This window comes from Choloepus didactylus, chromosome 5 (assembly GCF_015220235.1).
Source record: "Choloepus didactylus isolate mChoDid1 chromosome 5, mChoDid1.pri, whole genome shotgun sequence".
Taxonomy (NCBI): Eukaryota; Metazoa; Chordata; class Mammalia; order Pilosa; family Megalonychidae; genus Choloepus; species Choloepus didactylus.
In genome coordinates, this window is record NC_051311.1 from 8,519,194 (window position 1) to 8,537,633 (window position 18,440).

General features: G+C 45.7%; 1 protein-coding gene across 8 annotated transcripts in view; it reads right to left on the reverse strand.

Moving 5' to 3' along the window:
• Positions 1-11,211, reverse strand: part of PRTFDC1 (phosphoribosyl transferase domain containing 1) — a 70,932-nt gene extending 59,721 nt beyond the window's left edge. For 7 of the 8 annotated variants that reach the window (XR_005217198.1, XR_005217197.1, XM_037837879.1 and 4 more), the window contains exons 1-3: positions 11,149-11,211; positions 5,115-5,221; positions 973-1,156 (exon numbers count right to left, since the gene is read on the reverse strand). Coding sequence is in view for 5 of the 8 variants with exons in the window: in XM_037837879.1 (XP_037693807.1) it covers positions 973-1,156; positions 5,115-5,221; positions 11,149-11,196 (339 nt within the window). In the remaining 3 variants the exon portion in view is untranslated. Of the gene's footprint in view, positions 1-972; positions 1,157-5,114; positions 5,222-11,148 lie in introns of those variants that run through there. The other variant, XM_037837878.1, reaches the window with a different exon arrangement.
• Between the last annotated feature and the right edge of the window lie 7,229 nt (positions 11,212-18,440).

Below are 18,440 nucleotides of genomic sequence, written 5' to 3' on the forward strand. Positions count from 1 at the left end.
TAAAAGCCAGTCCATTTCTGGTATATAGCATTTCGTCGGTTTTAGTGAACCAGAACCACCATGATGTGAACTGCCTATGGGGGAGCCGACGAGACCTGAAGGCAGGCCTTCCCCAGCTGGGATGCTTGGCACTGTGAGCCATCCCTCAGCCAGCAAGGAGATGGGGACGGAATTCTGCCAACAACCAGTGAGTTTGGAAAAGGACCCCGAGTCTCAGGTGAGACATGGCCCAGCCAACACCTTGATTTCACCCTGGTGAGATTATGAGCAGATAACCCAATCATGCCATGCTCAGACCTCTGACCCACAGAAATCATAAGATAATATGTGTGTTAAGCACTAACTTTGGAGTGATTTGTTACACGGCAATAGAAGACTAATACAAAGAGGATCAATGAGTTTAAATGTGTCAAGCTAGTAGAATCAATGAGACTATTTCCATGACTTTGACCCCCACAGCTCCTCACCCAATAGAAAGTTAGTTTTAATGATTTATTTATGTGGGGCCAAAAAGCATCACAAAAAGTAACATCATCAAGAGAAGAGGGGAAGACTGAAGGGAAAACATCTCTGGAGAACACAAGCATTGAAACTCTCCTCTCTGAGCTGGACATCCTCCCAGAGGTCTCCATGGCCAACAATTACTCAGAACAGAAACTCTGTGGTGCCAACTAGAATTTCTTAACACTGAGGCTTCACATTTGTGAGGCTGGGCAGCAGGAAATAGCCACTTGGCTTTATCCCCATCAAAGAAAGTACAAATCTCTCCTCAAGTGTCTCTTCATATATGTGAAAACAGAAGGTTTTCTTTTTACAAAGAAAATTATTTGAATTAACAGTTGCAGTATTCTTGCAAAATGGAAAAAAAAAAAACATTTTCACTCCATTTTCATTATATTATTAGTTCTCTTGTTCTATAACATTATTCATTCTAAAGATTATATAATTAAAGTGGAATATACAGCAACTTACCCTGTAACTTTTGAGTCTGATGAAATCAACCTTCATGGAGACAAATCTATCTGAATTTCGGCTGATGTTCTTAAGCTGTTCCACAAGATCAGCACAGAATTTGTACCCTCCTTTGAGCACACACAGGACCATAACATCAGAGTTTCCTATGTCTTTCATAATATCTTTAGCCAGCTTCTCAATTCTGTAAGAAGTAAAGATAAAAGGTATATTGAAGCACAACTATTTCTGAGTATTTTTGTTCTCTTAAAAAAAATGAATGATATTGAATTATGCAGGAGAATGTGGAAAAGAGTTCAGGAGAAAGAGACTACAGACAGAAAAACTCTGTTAAGATTGGACAAAAAGAGTGCATTCAAAACATACTTCTGACAACCACATCACCTATGTTATATGCTTGCTCCTCTATGTCACAAAAATAACAAAGGTGCAAAATACAGTGCCAGAGACCACGAATGCTATTAGTTTATCCCGACATATCCTGGTTGTTAAACTTAATGAGGTTATGGTGGTTATTTGGTGATATTATGCTCATGTAATAGCAGAGAAAAAAGGAAACTGAGAGAATGACTCACCTGTCTCACAGCATTACAGGAGAATGGAGGAAAAGTCAAGCCCATAGTAACTACTGAAAGTAATGCCTATCTTATATTCTCAAAGGTAGCGCACTACTTGAGTGAAAGGTACACTGGAGAACAATTCCAGGAGGTACCATTTGCAATGAAAACCATGTCAGTGAGGCCACCTGGGGTTGCACAATGTGCATCGGCTTTGGGCACTTGATAACTAATTTGGATCTGCCTTTGTATTTTTTAAAAATTGTTTCACACCTGTTAGTCTTGCTGCCTAAACACCCATATAGTATTAAAACCTTGAATGAAGGCAAGATCAAAGGCAAATACTTTTTAAAAAATTCTCCCTGTTACTCCAAATAGAATTAGACTTAAAATAGATTAAATGAATTAATTGAATATACATGTGTATGCAGGTGTGTGTGTAAAACATATGTCTACACATACATTATATGTTTTATGTATGTGTATATACATATATATATATATGTATACACCATACACATCCATACGTACAAAACGGTATCCACGGTTTCAGGCATATTTCTCAAAATATGAAAAATGCACATCAGAATATCTGGCAGGCATTTTAAAAATGGAGTAAGGAGTTCAACCAATCCTCTCCACAAAAGCAACCATATAGATGGACAAACTGTCAAAAACAACCGTGCAGTCTGGACGTTGACCGAAGGCACACCACAAATTGAGAAGCATTTACTCATGGAAATACCGAGTATGGGTAGAAATAGCATGAGTCTGTGGCCTTCTTGTCCAGGGATGCTCCCACTCCCCTACCCGCCCCTCCCACGACTACCAGGTCTATTGTTCAACCAGATTGTTCAACCAGGACGCGACACTGCCCCAGGAAGTTCACTTGACTTTGAGTGTTGTCAGTTAAAGTGGCAATCTTGATAGCACGTGAGCAGGGCCAGCGTGCGGCTCCATCATCCTGAGGCTGCAGTTTTGTCTGAGACAAGCAACAGACTGGTAGACTAGTCACAGATTTGACAGGGAGCTCTGGAGGTAAGAGAGTCATCGAGGAAAGGGTCAGCTCTTCACCTACCCGGGGTAGACTCTAGCCAATGAAGCCTAGTGCAAGCTCTGTGTGCAACAGTCTTAAGGAAAACAAAAGCCCCAGGGAAGACCTGACATGGCTGGAAATCTGATTGCACTTGTCAGCCCCCACAAACATCCTTCTGCAGAGACAAGAAGCCTTACTGGCATTTGAGCACAACTTCTAGGCAATCCTTGGAGTGATGCTAAGCTACACAGACATAAGGGTGTACTAGAGTAAGTGAGGCCTAAGAATAAAAATAAGAGCACTCAACTGCCTAGCCAGAGGCCACACACTGGGGGAGAAAGAGTTCACAGATTTTTTCCAGGCAAGTAACTAAACAAAGAAACAAAACAACAAGGAAAATCCTCAGAAGAAAAAAGTCAGAATCTGGAGCTATACAATACATTACCTAAAATATCCAGAATTCAACAAAAAAATTACAAGACATGTAAAGAAAACACTCAGAATAAAAGTAGACAATAGAAACTCTCTGTGTTTTTCCAGCTGTGGGATTTAGCAAAGGCTTCAGAGCAGAATATATATGGATATGATAGATAAATATAGATATATAGATACATATGGTAAGTTATATCCTATATATTTACTAAAATAACTAAAAGAAAACTGTATTTAAAGAATTGAAGAAAAGTATGGTAACACTGACTCAATAAACAGACTTTCAATGAAAAGATGTAAATTATATTAAAAAGGACCAAACGGAAATTCTAGAGTTCAAAAGTACAATAGCTGAAATGAAAAACTCACTAGATGGTTCAAGAGCAGACTTGAGATGGCAGAGGAGATTATCACTGAGTTGGATGATAGATTAATAAAAATTAAGCTATTTCAAGAACAAAGAAAAAATATGAAAGAGGAATGAACAGAGCCTCCAAGACCTGGAGGACAACAACAAGCATGACAACATATGTAATGGGAGCCTCAGAAGTGGAGAAAAAAGAACAGAAAAAATTTTTGTAGAACTCATAGTCCCAAATTCCCCAAATTTATAGAGACATAAAGCAGATTAGTGACTTCCTGGGGCTAGGACTAGGTGCAGGGATTGCCTACAGACTTGAGGGAACTTTCTGGAAAGATGGAATTATTCTGAAACTGGATTGTGGTGATGGTTGGCCAACCATAAAACTGTTACTAAAAAATCACTGAATTTTCATGTACAATAGGTAAATTTTGTGGTATGCAAATTACACGTGTTAAATTTGGGGCAGGGCATTCCTAGCCCATCCCAGATCACTGAATCAGAATTTCCTGGCATATAGCTCAGGAACCTGCTTTTCAACAAGTGCCTTAGCAGACTCTCACACTCGGGGAACTGTCTTAGGGTAACTCGTCCAGATGCATCAATTTAAGTCACAACTTTCAGGCGAGAAAGCTGGAATTTATTTACACCACAGGTTCCAAAATGGAGGTTAATGAGTAAAAAGTCCCCTACTGTACAAAAAAGTCAGTTAAAGTCAAGCAGGTTTCTTTACATTTTTCCTTTTTTTTGGGGGGGGGGCAGGAATTTTCATTCTTCAATATGCTAATGCTTGTTTGCAATTGCCAACAAGGAGATTTAGAAATCTGAGAATTTCAAAATTTCCCAAGTTCATTTGATCACAAAATCTCCATTCCCTCAAGGATGGAAAAGCCATCTTAAGGCAAGAGAAATCACAAACTAGGCCTTATTTCAATAATATAGCGTAATTCGAGAGAACAAGTGAGATACAAGTCTTATCCAATGGAAAATCTTAGAATTTTGGTGAAAGAATGACATTTCCTTCTGCTTACAGAACAGGGATTGATGGAAACTGTAGCCAAGTGACCCTCGAGTTTTTCACACTTTCCTTTGGCTGAGTACCTGTTTCATCAAGTTAAATCTTAACTCAGAAGAATATAAAAGATTTAAAAAAACCTACAACAACACTGAGGCAGAAGTACTTCATTTTAAGAAAAGGGCTGTAGTGGGAACCTAGGGGCTAGAAACAGTATTCTAGAAATGGTTCTGTGCAGACACTTTTAAGCTCCAAGTCGTATTTCCAAAACATTACCACTGGCTGGAAAACATAATTTTACACAGACTGGCCCATCTGGGTTACATCACTTGGTCAGAGGCAAATGAAAGTTGCAGAAAAGCCAGGGTTTTAGGGGTGTCCTATGAAGACAAAGGTCACCTCTTGACTCTCCCTGGTTGAAAAGTGAGAATCTGGGACAAGGGTGAGCGGAGGGTCCCTCGCTGAAGAGCAGAGCTTCCCCTAGGCCCACTCTCACGGTCCATGCCGGACTGATAACAGTCATAACACCTTACATATATATGACTAACATACCACTCCCCCCGGACAGATATCCAGGAAAACAGCTCAGTTAAATCGTAAATTCATTTTTTATTCCAAATGCACTATCCTATAAAAGTTCTCTGTACCACTATAAACAGTGGCTTTGAAACAGGCCCCTAAAGTATATAGCACGATTTACACCAGGGAGGACAAGCCCGGCCCGGGAGAAAGAGCACTCACCTGTTGATGATGATGCCGTGAGGGATGAGCACAAACTCCAGATCTCCATAGTAGTGCTGTGGATACGTGAACAACTTCAAGTCGTACCCTGGCCAGTCATCCCCGATCTGCAAAGCATATTATTTTGGTTATGGGAAATTTATTTTTAAAACCCATAGTATATGGGAATTCTCTGTCTTCTTAATTGCTGGTAGTATTGTCCATGAGAGTACAGATGTGCAAAATATATAATTTATATCTGAATTATAAATATCATGACTACATTATTGCAAATAGCACATCTGCAATTATATTACTACACAACATACTGTATAAATCTCATACCTTATATTTATATTAACTTGTATTAATAGTAAATGTCTCGGCTGCCCGAGAAAGATTACCTATGAAAAGCATATGGTTTAGAGTGTACAGAAACTTCAGAGTCTTAAGTCATTATAGCAAAGACTTTCAACGGATGTACCATGGTGGGAGCCCAAGGTAGTCCTCTGGGGAAACTGATGCTACAGAAAATTAGCCTATTCACAGGGCGGACAGACTGAGGGCAAGTCCATATCTCGGTCAGGACGGGATGTACAAGTTTTATGGTGAGAATAGTCAAGAGGTGGGAGAGAAAATGAAGGGAAAGTGGGGATACTTTTACTTTCAGATCATGAAGACATAAAGGGGAAAGTGTTACACACTCAAACTGTACTGTAGCTGCGTTCCGGGTCCTCATTCTTTAGTCCCTCCAGCCCGCTCTCAGCAGGCTGCTCTGTCCGGCCAGAAGCTTTTAACGCAGACCCGTCCTGGGTTTCCAGCCAGACTCCACAAACCACCCCTCTCTGCCTGCGGGTTGGCTTTCTGTCAAGTCATGCTTATTCCCAGCTCTGGGTTTGGTCATCTGTCTTGCACCCTGCACCCTTTCCCTCTCCCCCTCCTCTATCTCTCTATTCCAAGCTCAGCGCCCACCTCTTCCTGGAGGTCTTGTGGACCACCCTAGCCCTCTGATCTTCTTCCTGGCAGCTTTGCTCTCCCAAAGGCTCTGATTCAGGCTTTTTGAGAAGATACCTGTCCCTTTCGTCCTCTTGCTCAGTGAGTTGTTTTAGAAATCATTTGTGTCTGATTTAAGGCTTGGACATCCCTACTTCCCACACTTCTCCTCTCTCGGGACTCAAAACCTGCTGCCCTTTGCCCGGCTTATGGTTCAGCTCCCATCCACTCACATCTCTGTTTTGGGTGCTGCAGTGCCAACCAAACCAACTTGTGATAACTCCCTTCAAATTTACCCCTTCGTATCTCAGTAAGGGGCAACTCATTCTTCCCGTGGCCAGACCTGAACCTTGGCATTGCCGTTGACTGCTTGCCTTCATACCCTGCATGCAGCCCCCGGGAAATCCAAGCCAGACCCCCTCTCCACACCTCGACTCTACTGGCCCATGCGAACATCACCTCTCCCTGGGCTCCAAAGGTAACAGATAACCTGTACCCCATCTCACAGCAGTCCTCTGATCAAAACTTTGCAAGGGCTTCCCATTTCCTAGAACTAAAATCCAGAGTCCTCCCGCAGCCCTCTCTGGCTCCTCCCCAGGTACCCTCGCACAACTCTGCTTCAGCCACTGTTCTCCCTGCTGATTTGCAAACGTGCCAAGGACACTTCTGCCTCAAGAACTTTCCACCAGCTGTTTCTTTTGCCCACAATACACTTCCCCCAAGATCCCATGGATTGCCCTTCAAGTCTCCATTCAAATATCACCTCCTCCTGGAGGCCTTCCCTCACCACATCCATAAAAGCAACACCTCCTCCCCATCTCTGCATCCCTTCTACTGGGCTTTGCTTTCCTTCACAGTGTGCATTACCACCGCTCTCATGTGTGCGTGCGTGTGTGTGTGTGTGTGTGTGTGTGTGTGGCCTTGTCTCCTCCCACTAGAACGCTGGCTCCTTCGGGCACAGACCCTGTCTGTCTTGTCCACACTTGCATCCTCCGTGCCCTGAACCCTGCTTGGAACACCCTACATGCTCAGAAAAGTCAAATGAATGAGGGAACTACCTGGTCTCCATCTAAGGACCACCACCCCCCAACCACCCGAACTCGCTTGAGTCCCTGTGATGAAAAGCACCACTGCCCATCGCCCAAGGCTCTGGAAATTCGGGTCCACCACCTGCAGACGGCTGGTAAAATGGCGTGGCAGCCGCAAGGCTGAAGACTGGTTTGTGCACCTGTAAAATCTGCAGAGCAACGCTGGCTCCGCCCGGAGAGTTCCTTGGGCCTGCTGTCACCACCACCGTGCCTAGCCCGAGCCTGAACGGCCGTCTACATGTGAGGAACCTGTGGAAGACCCCCTGGCCGGGCTGGGGGGACCCTCCAGGCCTGCTGCTTTCTGCCGCCTCACCCCCACCCCCAGCCAAGCATGCACACCCCACTCCCCTTCCCGGAGCCCCTGCAGGTGGTGGGTCCTTAACTAGGGGTCTGTGAGCCCATCCTCCACCACACACGGCCTCTGGGACCCCTCCCTGGTTGATTCTCAGGGGCCACCCTCTGCTCCACGTTCAGGCGCTCAGCCCTGCGCGTCTGAGATGTCATGTTGGGAAATCACTTTCCTTCTCTGAGGCTCAGTCTCCTAGTCCTTTGAATAAGACATCGTAAAACCCAGGGACAGGGCTGTGAGGATTAAAAGGGATAGTACAGGGTAACTAGTACATTGCTGAGTGTACAATAAATACTTAATAAGTGATGCCAAAAATGATTTTGATAAGCAATAGACAAATAAAACAAGCTGTGATGGTAACCCACAGCTCAGCGGCAGCCTGGGGTTAGAAGCAGAGTCCTGCAAGTGGAGCAGGCCTGGGTGCAGGTTTTGGCACTACCACTTACTAGCTGTGAGGCCTCAAGTGTGCAAACACCTGTAAGTCTCAGTATGTTCACCCACACAGTGGAGTCAAAGTCCACCTCCTGCTGCTATTGTGAAGATCAGGTAAGAGAGATGATGGATATGAAACTCATATCGGTGTATGGTCTACAGCAAGTATGCAATAAATTATAACCACTCCAATTTTCTGAAAACATCAATGTTCTAATTACTATCTATATCATTTAATTAATTACAGAGGTGCCCCAAACCTATCTGCCAAACTCTTTTTACCCTCGTTAAAGTTGTAAACTTAAAAGCAGAAGAAACATATTTCTCAAAAACTATTCCATAATCTAAATCGGCCTTATTTCCAACTAATCTGCAGTAGTGGGTCCTCACTTTTGCAGAAACAGCCCGTTCGAGCTAAAGGCACCTGAGGGTCAGGCCAGCAAGTTTCACTGTAATTAAATCCTCCACTGGAGGAAGGAGGGCGCTCGGAACTATAGGGGATTGTTAATCGCCTGCTTTTTTAAAACATCAAAACAAGAAGTCTTGACATAATTTCCGTATCACAGATAATTTTCTCTAAGCTTACTCAAAACACTGCTTTCTTTCTCTGTTCAAAGAGGCAAAATATCGCCCAGAGAGGGAAGTGAGAAAACTAGGACCGAGTCACTTTATGGAATGTCCAAACCCCAGAACCAATTCCGATTCTCTTTTTCTCATTTGAAGACATCTTGCAAACCTTCTTCCCAAATCAATAAAAATAAGTTTTTGTGTAGAATATTTCTTTCATTATGTTTCAGGGTTGTTGTTTTTTCTCTCCAGGGAGAAAAATAGTTCGGAAACACATAGAAAAAGCTCATTTCTGCTTTGCCCCACCCTCTCCTCTCGAGGCAGGAACCGAGAGGGTTTGAAGAACGCCAGGCTCGACGGTGGATTGACGGAGCCAAGGCAGGGCTGGGGGGCTGTGCTGTGAGGGCACCTGCAGCAGAACCTTGTGTTTTAGAGTCATGGGTAGAAGTGGTGTCTGCCCGCAGAGAAGGGTCCCAGGTTCTGCTACCTGAAAAACGAAGAGCACTGGGGAGACCAAATTACCCCCGTGCATCCCACATGCCTTCCTCTTTCATGGGGGGCTCCACACTCAGAAGGTAAAACTTAGCACAGCTGAGTGAAGTTGAGTCTCCAGCTGGAACTACACCTGATTACATGCCTCCAAAGGGGCCGCCTGTCCGGGGGGGAGGACAGCCAACTGGCACTGAAACCCAACTATCATTTTAGATCTTGCTGGTATTATTCCTATCAGAGGCACCTGTGTAGGGATTGAGTATGTCTAGCTTGATAATGCTTTTTGAAAATCAACCAATGACAAAAACACAGGCAACTAACAGCCTGATTCAGAAGGACCAGCTGGTGGAGGCACTTCCTCTCTCCAAGAAGGAACCAGGCCACTGGGGACCTCACCAGCTCCAGCCAGCCTCACGTGAGCAGCCAACCCCGAGCAGTTCCAGAACTCAGGGTCTCCGTCTCCTATTTGCTAACGTTCACAGGTAATAATCTACTAATGTCCTACCTCCCCTGACAGCTACCTGCAGGCAGGAGCCATCTTCCATCTCTTAATAGTCCCTTCTCTTGCATAAACAATCCTTCCTGCTTCAGCCCAAGTCTGGCTCCAGGCCCCTTACCATCTTCATCACCAACTTTCTACTAACTCAAGATTTGTGGTCCACCTCCTCTTTGGTCAGCTGCTTAGGCGATTTACTCCAGTACCCACTTCCAGGAGCCTTCCAGCTCCTCCATCTTACAGCTCCTTTGCCTTCCTAGCTCCAACTACTCCATCTTTCCTGCACTCCAGCAATCCATTCCTACAGCCACAGCCCCTCTGCAACTCCTCTCTGCAATCCCGGCTTCCTATTGTAGCGCAGTGACTGCACACTGGCTTCCAAGCTTGCCTCCGCCGCTTGCTAGGTATGTGGCTTTGGTGGCTTATTCTCTCAGTGCCTCAGTTTCCTCTTCTGTAGCATGGGGATCGTACTAGACCTACAGGAAAAGCACACTGCTTGACAAATATTTGCTCGTATTCCCTGCATCCTTTCTTCACTGGCACTAACACTCCCCTGTGAATTTTTGCAGTGCATCCCTGGGAAGTTCTCTCCTCCCCCAGAGGACATGCCCTCTCCAAGTCCCCTTGCCTGCCAGCCCTGAATGCCATGGGTTCCCACCAGCACCTTGAAATCACGCTGTCCTTGCCTTGCCTGCCTCAGACCCCCAAGTTCTGGCGGGAGGAGGGGGGCGTAAATGACATAAATGCAGGATCTAACGCCATGGCATGTGGATTATCTCCGGCCTCTGTGGGCCTTCGTGCAGCTTAGCAGCTACTTTGTACCAGAACCCAACAGCTGCCTCCCTCACTAGCTCCCTGCTCTTTCACGAAACTACCCCATCCCCTACTTCACCAGAAAATCCTCTGCAATTCTTCCCTTCTCTCCCTCGAATCTCTATCTTCTCCCCACCTTGAGGCCTTTGTTTCTAACTCACAATAACCCTATGAATTTCAAATTGATTTTCAACACCTGCTTCAGACCCAGTGTCTCCTGTCACTCTCGCAGTTATTCCATACTCTTTCTCGACTGTCATCAGTTTCTCTCGACTGGCTCCTTTCTCTCCATCAAAAAAAAATCTGCGTGTCCCTCCACCGGCCCCCTCACACCCGGGGGGACGGACACTCCCCTGGGTGGCCCCCAGACGCGGCCGGTCCCCGTATCGTAGGCGTCAAAGCCCCAACTCCAAACCCTGGAGCGGCTTCGTTCCCAGCTGCCTTCCAGCATCCTCCGTCTCCTCTCCGAGAGCACCGCTCGGAGCCCGCGCCGGGGGTGGGGGTCTGCAGGAAGGGAGGCGCGCGGGACCGTCCCCGGGAAACGGGTGGCTCCAAGCCGGGGTCGCGGATTCCCGACGGGGGAGGAGGGGAGGGACCCCGGGGACAGAGTGGGGGTGGGTGGGGGTGTCGTTATTAGGACGGCCGGATCCGATGCAGGGGGGGGGGGGCGGCTGGGTGTGAGAGCCGGCCGGGAGGAGCCAGGCAGCCGCCCGCTCGCCCCCCGGGGCTGGTCGCGCCCCTCGTGTGGAAGGGGGTGCCCACCGAGGGAGGGGAAGGGGAGCGTGGGGCGCGCGGCTCGGCCCCGAAAACGGGGTTTGCATTTACCACGACCCCTCGCCCGCTGTCTGCCGCCTTCTCGCTGCTCCCGGCCATGTTTCTCCCGGGAAAACGGGAAGGAGCAGCGGCGCGGGGGGCGGGCGGAGGCCGGGACGGCGGGACGCCCCGCCCCGAGCCCGCGGGAAGGGGCCCGCCCGCCTCCCCGCGGCAGCCTGCCCCCACCTCCCCACCCCACTTCCCCCCCCAGGCCGCCACCCCATCTCGCCCCCCCCCAGGCCGTCCCCCAATCCCCCCTCACTCCCCCCCAGGCCGCCCCACCCCCATCTCGCCCCCCACCTCCCCCCCAGGCCGTCCCCCCATCCCCCCTCACTCCCCCCCAGGCCGCCCACCCCATCTCGCCCCCCACCTCCCCCCCCAGGCCGTCCCCATCCCCCCTCACTCCCCCCCAGGCCGCCCACCCATTTCGCCCCCCCCAGGCCGCCCCCCTCCCTCCCACTCCCCCCGCAGGCCGCCCCACCCCATCTCGCCCCCCCCAGGCCGCCCCCTCCCTCCCACTCCCCGCGCAGGCCGCCCGCCCCCTTCTCACTCCCCCCCAGGTCCCCCCTCACTCCCACTCCCCCCCCAGAACCCCACCCCTCCTCACTCCCCCCCCAGGCCGCCCCGCCCCCGCCCAAGCTATCTTTTTCCTCCCCGACGCCCTCGGGGAGCAGCTGCCTAGCGGCCCGCGCGCCCTCCCGGTGTCTGTCTGTCTGTCCGAGCCCCCGCGCACAGCAGAGCGGGCTGTTCTGGCTTTGACCGCGACTGTAGGGCCTGGGCCGGGGCGGGGCCGTCGGTAATCGCATTGGCCAGGAAAGAAAAGAGGGTTTCCCCAATGATCTACTTTACCACTTTTTAAAAACAGGGGCAGCTTTTAATTGTTGCAGGTTGCAGGTTGCTCTCCTCAGATGGGCAGTTCTCTTAGGAACCTGCTGCTAAAGGCAGGTCCCAGCGCCGGCCCTCCCAGCTGGATGCCCAGTTCTCTGGCCCTTCCTCAGGGTCCCTCTTTCCTCTTGACGTACCCGTCCCCCCCCGTCGCTGCAATCTCGCCAGAGCCTTCAGCACCCCGGCTGGGTTTTGAACCCGGGAGCCCGCCACGGCGCCTCAACTCCGGCCTCTCCACCCGATGTCGCGCACTTCTTGGGGTTCTGGCGCACCACGAGGCGCTAGGTTTGCGGGGAAAACAGTTATCATCAGTTAACGTGGCTCTAGGTTGGAAACTATTAGTCATTCAGAGCAGGCCCTGGCCCTGCTCGGCACCATTTGTTGGTTTTGCCTTTGCGGTGGACAGAAGACCGCTCCGTCCATGGGTCCTGGAGCTGGGGGCCTGATGGCGGGCTGGCTCACATCAGCTGCGTGATGTTTGTTCCTAGTGTGCAAACACTTTCCAGAACTCTCAGAGGTCTTTGTTTTAGGCCATTGTTAAAAGTCAGCCTCTCACTTCTTTTCCCCAAAGGTGAAGGACCGTGCCTTAGTTTGCTGTAACAAATACCGCCGACTGGTTAACTTAAACACCAGGAATTTACTGTCAGTTTTGCAGACTGGAAGTGCAAACTGAAGGTGTTGGTCAAGCCCTACGTTCTCTGAAGTCAGCTTTGGGGTGGTGGCTTACCTGCGATCCATTACCCAGTTTGTGTCTCCATCACATGGCTGTCTCCCTCGCCTTCTGTCTTTTTCTGCTGTGTCCAAATTCCCTCTGTTTGTGAGGACTTCAGGACAGACAGATTAAAACCCTTGGTGGCTCATGTCACTAAATGTGACTAAAGTCCAGAACTGACAAGTGCTACCATCACGGTGACGCTCAAACTTCAGTGTCCATAAGACTGTCTTGGGGAGCTGGTTTTTTCCTGCAGCTCGGTGGGCAGGTCTCCACTCTGCAAGTGATGTTGGGGAAGATTTGTGTGGGACCCAGGAAGCTGCATCTTTGAGGGACACCCAGATGTGTGTGATGCCAGCCCATGAACCTCACATCAGGGTGCTTGGCTCTACGTCCTCGATGCTTCAATATCAGACTTACCCCTAAGAGGCTCTGTGTGGGTGCAGGGGCTGGACTGGGGGCCCGGACTTCAAAATACACACCAAGCAAAAAGCAACCACTGTGGGCCCAGCCCAAGCACTGTGGAAGATGTAAGGGAAACGGTAGATACATCTCCTGCCCTTAAAAGGTTATTGGTTTAAACATAAACCCCAATAGAGTCACAATGAAAAAATGTGACTTGCTTGAAAGACAGCAGAACTCTACATGCACAGGCACTCTAGAATATCCTATGTGGCGCAAAGACCACAGAATGATTAACAAGTAGGTATTTTTTAAGAAAATCAGATTCACTTTATATATTATCTTTGTATATTGTGATACACAATTGTTTGATTATACCTGGATACTTGGACAAAATTAATATAATACACCATAGCGCTTGATAGCACAAATAGGTGGTATTTGCAAGGGCTAATATCCACAAACAATAACTCATCTGTCCAGGATTTATTCTTACTCTTGCAATGAGGATTTAGGGACAAAAATTCTTTTTAGACCTCAAGTTTCTGTGTCATGTCTAGTAGAATAGCTTTGGACCAGGGTTCTGATGTTTCTATTCACGATCTGTATGACCTTAGCCAATGAATTATAAATTCAATGCCATGTGCCTTGATTTTCCTATCCATAAGTGGGGAAATGCATTTCTGCTCTCCCACACAGGATGATGAAAGTGATGTGAGATAAAATGCTGTAAAATTCTAAGGTGTTGTTAACCTGAGATGCTGTGAAAAGTTATGACCAAATATTTGTAAATTCATTTGATGTGAAAACTGACAGGGAATTGTCTCTTAAGATGGGTGCAGTGTGGCTAGTCAAGGACAGCTATAATCTAGGGACAAGTTAGGGCTAGTATGAGAATGGATTAAAAAAAATACCAAAACATTAGAAAAGTATTAAAATAATGGGATTCTCTATAAAAAGGGATGTTTTAGCTCACACCATCCATTTTCTGATATTCCTGTCATGAAGTTGTAAGCACTAAAGATATGCATAATTGAAAATTTAATAAGCAGTATATTTGCATTTTCTGTTATTCTCTTTACCACATTTTAGGTACATGTTCCCTCAATTTTAAATTCTGAATTTATCTTTTGCCACTCCCAGAGTGGCAAAGATATTTCTATTTATCTGAATTCTCTACCGGATGAGAGACTTTTGTCCTGGCAATACATACTGATCTTTTGACAGTTCGGTCATTCTTTTAGTTTTGCCAGTATTAATCTGCTGTTGAAGAAGCTATTTATTGTGTCCACTGAATTATTAACAACCAGTTCCTCAGTGACTCTGGATGCAAAATACAGAAGGGCATTTAATTCTTCCTGAGTCCTGAAACATGAAAATAAATAAAATTTTTCAGACTGAGAATTGTGTTGAAATACATAAACATATGAAATTAGTGAGTCAAACCCAGTGCAGAGTCACTGTTTAGAAGCTGGATGGAATCCATTGTGGAAAAACGCCAGTAATAATGAGGATGATATTTTGCTTTTCCTTAGTGCTGAACAAAACGCTTCATAAATGTTACAAGTGCAAAAGAAAAAGTGCCGAGATATTTTCCTCCAGAAATGAGTGAGACTCTTGCTACCCTTGAGGGATTTTTTTCCCCTCTGCATAAATACAGAAGAAATGTAGTTGCAAATAATTGAAACAAAAACTAGCTTATGCAAAAGCCTCATTAGTATTCAATTAACATAGGAACCCCTCCTTTCTGACCTCGGGTTTGAAACAGACTGGATCCAATGTGTGGCCCTAGAGTAAAGAAAATAATGACTGTGTAGTACTCACAAATAGAGCCAGGAGCTATGCTCAGGGTTACGTTTTGTATGATTACACTTCCATCAGTCATCAGCCTTCCACTGAAAACGCCCTGGGGTAGAGTTAAGCCTGCTCTCTTGCAGAAATGTCAGGCACGGGAACCTCATGGGCAGTGAGTGCTGGGCTGCTTTGGCTACACCCTCCCTCCATCACCCCATCTGACCGGAACAGGAATTGGGAAGCCTTAGGAGTTAGAAGAATAGCGTGTCCGTGTGCTCCTCCAGAACCGGATCCTGGCAGCTGTGTCTCTCAGCCACCATAAAGCTGTCATTGAAAGGACACAGCTGCAGGAACCCGGGGGCTGAGCACCAAATAAATCCACAGGGCCGGAGGCAGAAGTCATGGACATGACCTTAACACAATACCCCGTGGTTATGAATGAATGGATTAGCATCTGATGGTGTTGTGGCGGCTTATGCAAAATTAATTGGTGCCTCAGCCAGGGACGAGTTTCTGATGGAAAGATGGCCACTTCAAGAAAATGAGTCCTACTGCATCAACAATGACTTTCGCTGCTGTCTGTCGGGAGAGCAAGGACCAAATGGGATAGGGAACGAGCTATTGCTTCTGTGACTGCACATGCATTCTCTTCAGATCAGAGTTGGTGGGTAACACCCACTGGCAATGTCCCAGAGACCGATCCCTGGAATGCCAGGTTCAGGTTCTGGGGGTGTTGTGGATCTTGGGGGGTGGGGCTTGGGAAAGAGGTTGGGGATGTCACTTAAGGTCTGGAGTCGCCTGGCACAGGGGAAGAGACCAAGGAAGAAACAGAGAGTGGACACTGATCTACCTAGAGCGACTCTTCCCAAAGGAGCTTTGGCTTCACTTCTCTAAAGAGATTTGAGAAAGATGATTTTGTTTGTGATTCATTAGATTGGAGAAACAGTGAGATAAACCAAGTGAAACAGGTTTCTATGTTTTATGCTGATATGCATGTCAATAGTCAAGAAGACTGTTGCAAAATGCAATGTTTCCCAATGTTTTTTGGCCATGAAAACCCTTTTAGGGATGTTTTATAAAAGTTTTTAAGATTACATTATTATGAATTATTTAAAATTTACAAAAGAATATATATAACATGCATGGTCTAATAATAATACAGTAGCTATATCTCTACCACCCATGTTAAGAAATAGGCCATTACTAACTACTATTTTTGAAGCCACCTATGTGCCCCTCTTCTATCCTAGCCCTCTTTCTCTGCTCCCCACCAGATATCCACTGCCTTGAATTTTATCATTTGTTTTTCTTTACAGTTTTACTACATACGAATCCATCTCTAAAATACATATTGCATAGTTTGGCCTTCTTTTGAAATCTATATACAGGATATCATACTCTGTATTCTTGTGAATTTTTTCTCTTCCTCTGTTCAACATTGTGTTATGAGGGTTTGTAGCTCTTGACGCATATAACTGTAGTTACGAATTTTTATTGAGGTAGAGCAGTGATCTCCGAACATTTTTAAACCATATGCCCCTAAGTTGTAATCTACCATCTTACATCATGTTTAAATAGATGACAAGTATGTAATTTCTGTGAATGGTAAATATTGACTTTTCTTTTAAAATAACACTGTCCGGTCACCCTATCCAATATAGCCAATGGAATATACATTCCATAATGATTGATACCCATCACTGTCAATTTTTAACGTATGCAAATAGTCCCTCTAATATTTGGAAATTTTACTTGTTTTCTTTTTCCCTTGAACTCGTTTTTCCATTCTACTTCCCCAACAGAGCTTTACTTCTATGCTAAAACGTCTTTAAATAATCATGCTAACGTACTTCTGTGCAACAAATAGATATAGGTATGTTTATTTTAAATTTCCTGTGTCACAGAGATTCAAGTATCAAAGGATTTCTCTTGGCTTATCTAAAATTATTATTAGTATGCAATTGATTAAAGTATCACAAATGTATTGCTCATTTTGATAATTAAAGAATTCCCCCTCAGAGGGCTATCTGGGCTCATCTCAAATCTAAGAAGGGCCTGAAAGCTGTGCTTTTAGTGTTGTCTCCAAGTGAGAAGGTTTAGATGGTCTTCAAGTTCCACGGAGAGGTCTCGCTATTTAACATATAATGTTTTTTTTCAAACTGCATTGGTATTTTTTCATTTTTAGGGTATGTAATGGGAACTTAGACTGATGTGGCTCAGAGCTCTCTCCACCGTGAAAGGTCCTGGCCTTGGAATCCGAGGTGTCCTTCAAGTTGACATGAAACTTGAATTGTCCTAGAAGACAAGGAACTTGCTCCCATCCCGGATTCTTACCTTCTCCACTTTCCCCATATGTGAACAAGATCAGCCCTCTGGCTGGGAAGAGAGAGTGCAGCTGTGCCCTGTGTCTCTCCAGGACCGTGTTGTGGCTCCCAAGGGCAATTGTTTATCGATGCCACCAGCATAGAGACTCTCCCGTTGAACAGGGTCGCAGAGCCATGGGGTGGCTCAGCATGTCATCCAGGCCCAGGCTTCTTCCCAAGGGGCTTGCTGCCAAAGGACGAGGAGAATCCATTGCAGCCCCCACCTCAGTATCCCACGGCTGCTACTTGAAGGAACGGAGTGTTTTCCAACGAGCAAGCTCCTGACTACAGTCTTCCTCACATGTGCCTGTAGGACTCATAGCAAGTCAAACCTGATTCACAGAAAGTTGAATTTGCTAAGTTTCAGCGATTCTGCTTATAACTTTTTAAAAAGAAAATGGAAATGTGTTTTTCCCTTTGAAAATTAGTATGTGCAAATTATTTAAAATGGAAACTATCTTAAGGCGTAAAATAAAAAGGCATTCAGAACATATTTTGGTGTCTTCAAATTTTGTGATTCTGGAAACTTTGTTTTACACATAATGTAACTAAATGCTCTCTCTCCATGTATTTCTATAACCTGCTTTTGTGCATCACATTCTGAGTAGAATAAACATAGAACACAAGCGTTTTTCCATGATATAAGAAACTATAAATATCATTTGAAATGTCAATGCCATCATTTATTCGACCATTCCCCAATATACTTCTATTACTTCCAAATTCTGATTTTATAAATATATATAAATAAATATTTTTGTGATAAAACATTTATATCTTTCTAACTGTTTTTGGAAGAGAAATTCTCCAGAAATGGAATTTCTAAATCAGAGAGTATAACTATTGTAAGGCTTTTGATACATATGGCTCAATTCAGCTTATGACATTTAATGTCTTTCAGTGAAAAATTATAGTAAATCTGAAAGGATTTTTAGCTGAAAGTGAATAAAATTTTACTGTGAAACACTTCAAGTTTTGAGAGAAAAAAGTATTAACTAACATGTTAAAAGCTTAGTAACTGGAGCTAATAAGAAAAGTTGGTTTGGATTTGTGGTTGATGCTTAACTATAGACGACTTGAAGATAATGTGGTTTTATTGTTGCCGTCCATAACGAAAACTTCTGTTGCACCATTTCAGGCCTCTGGCT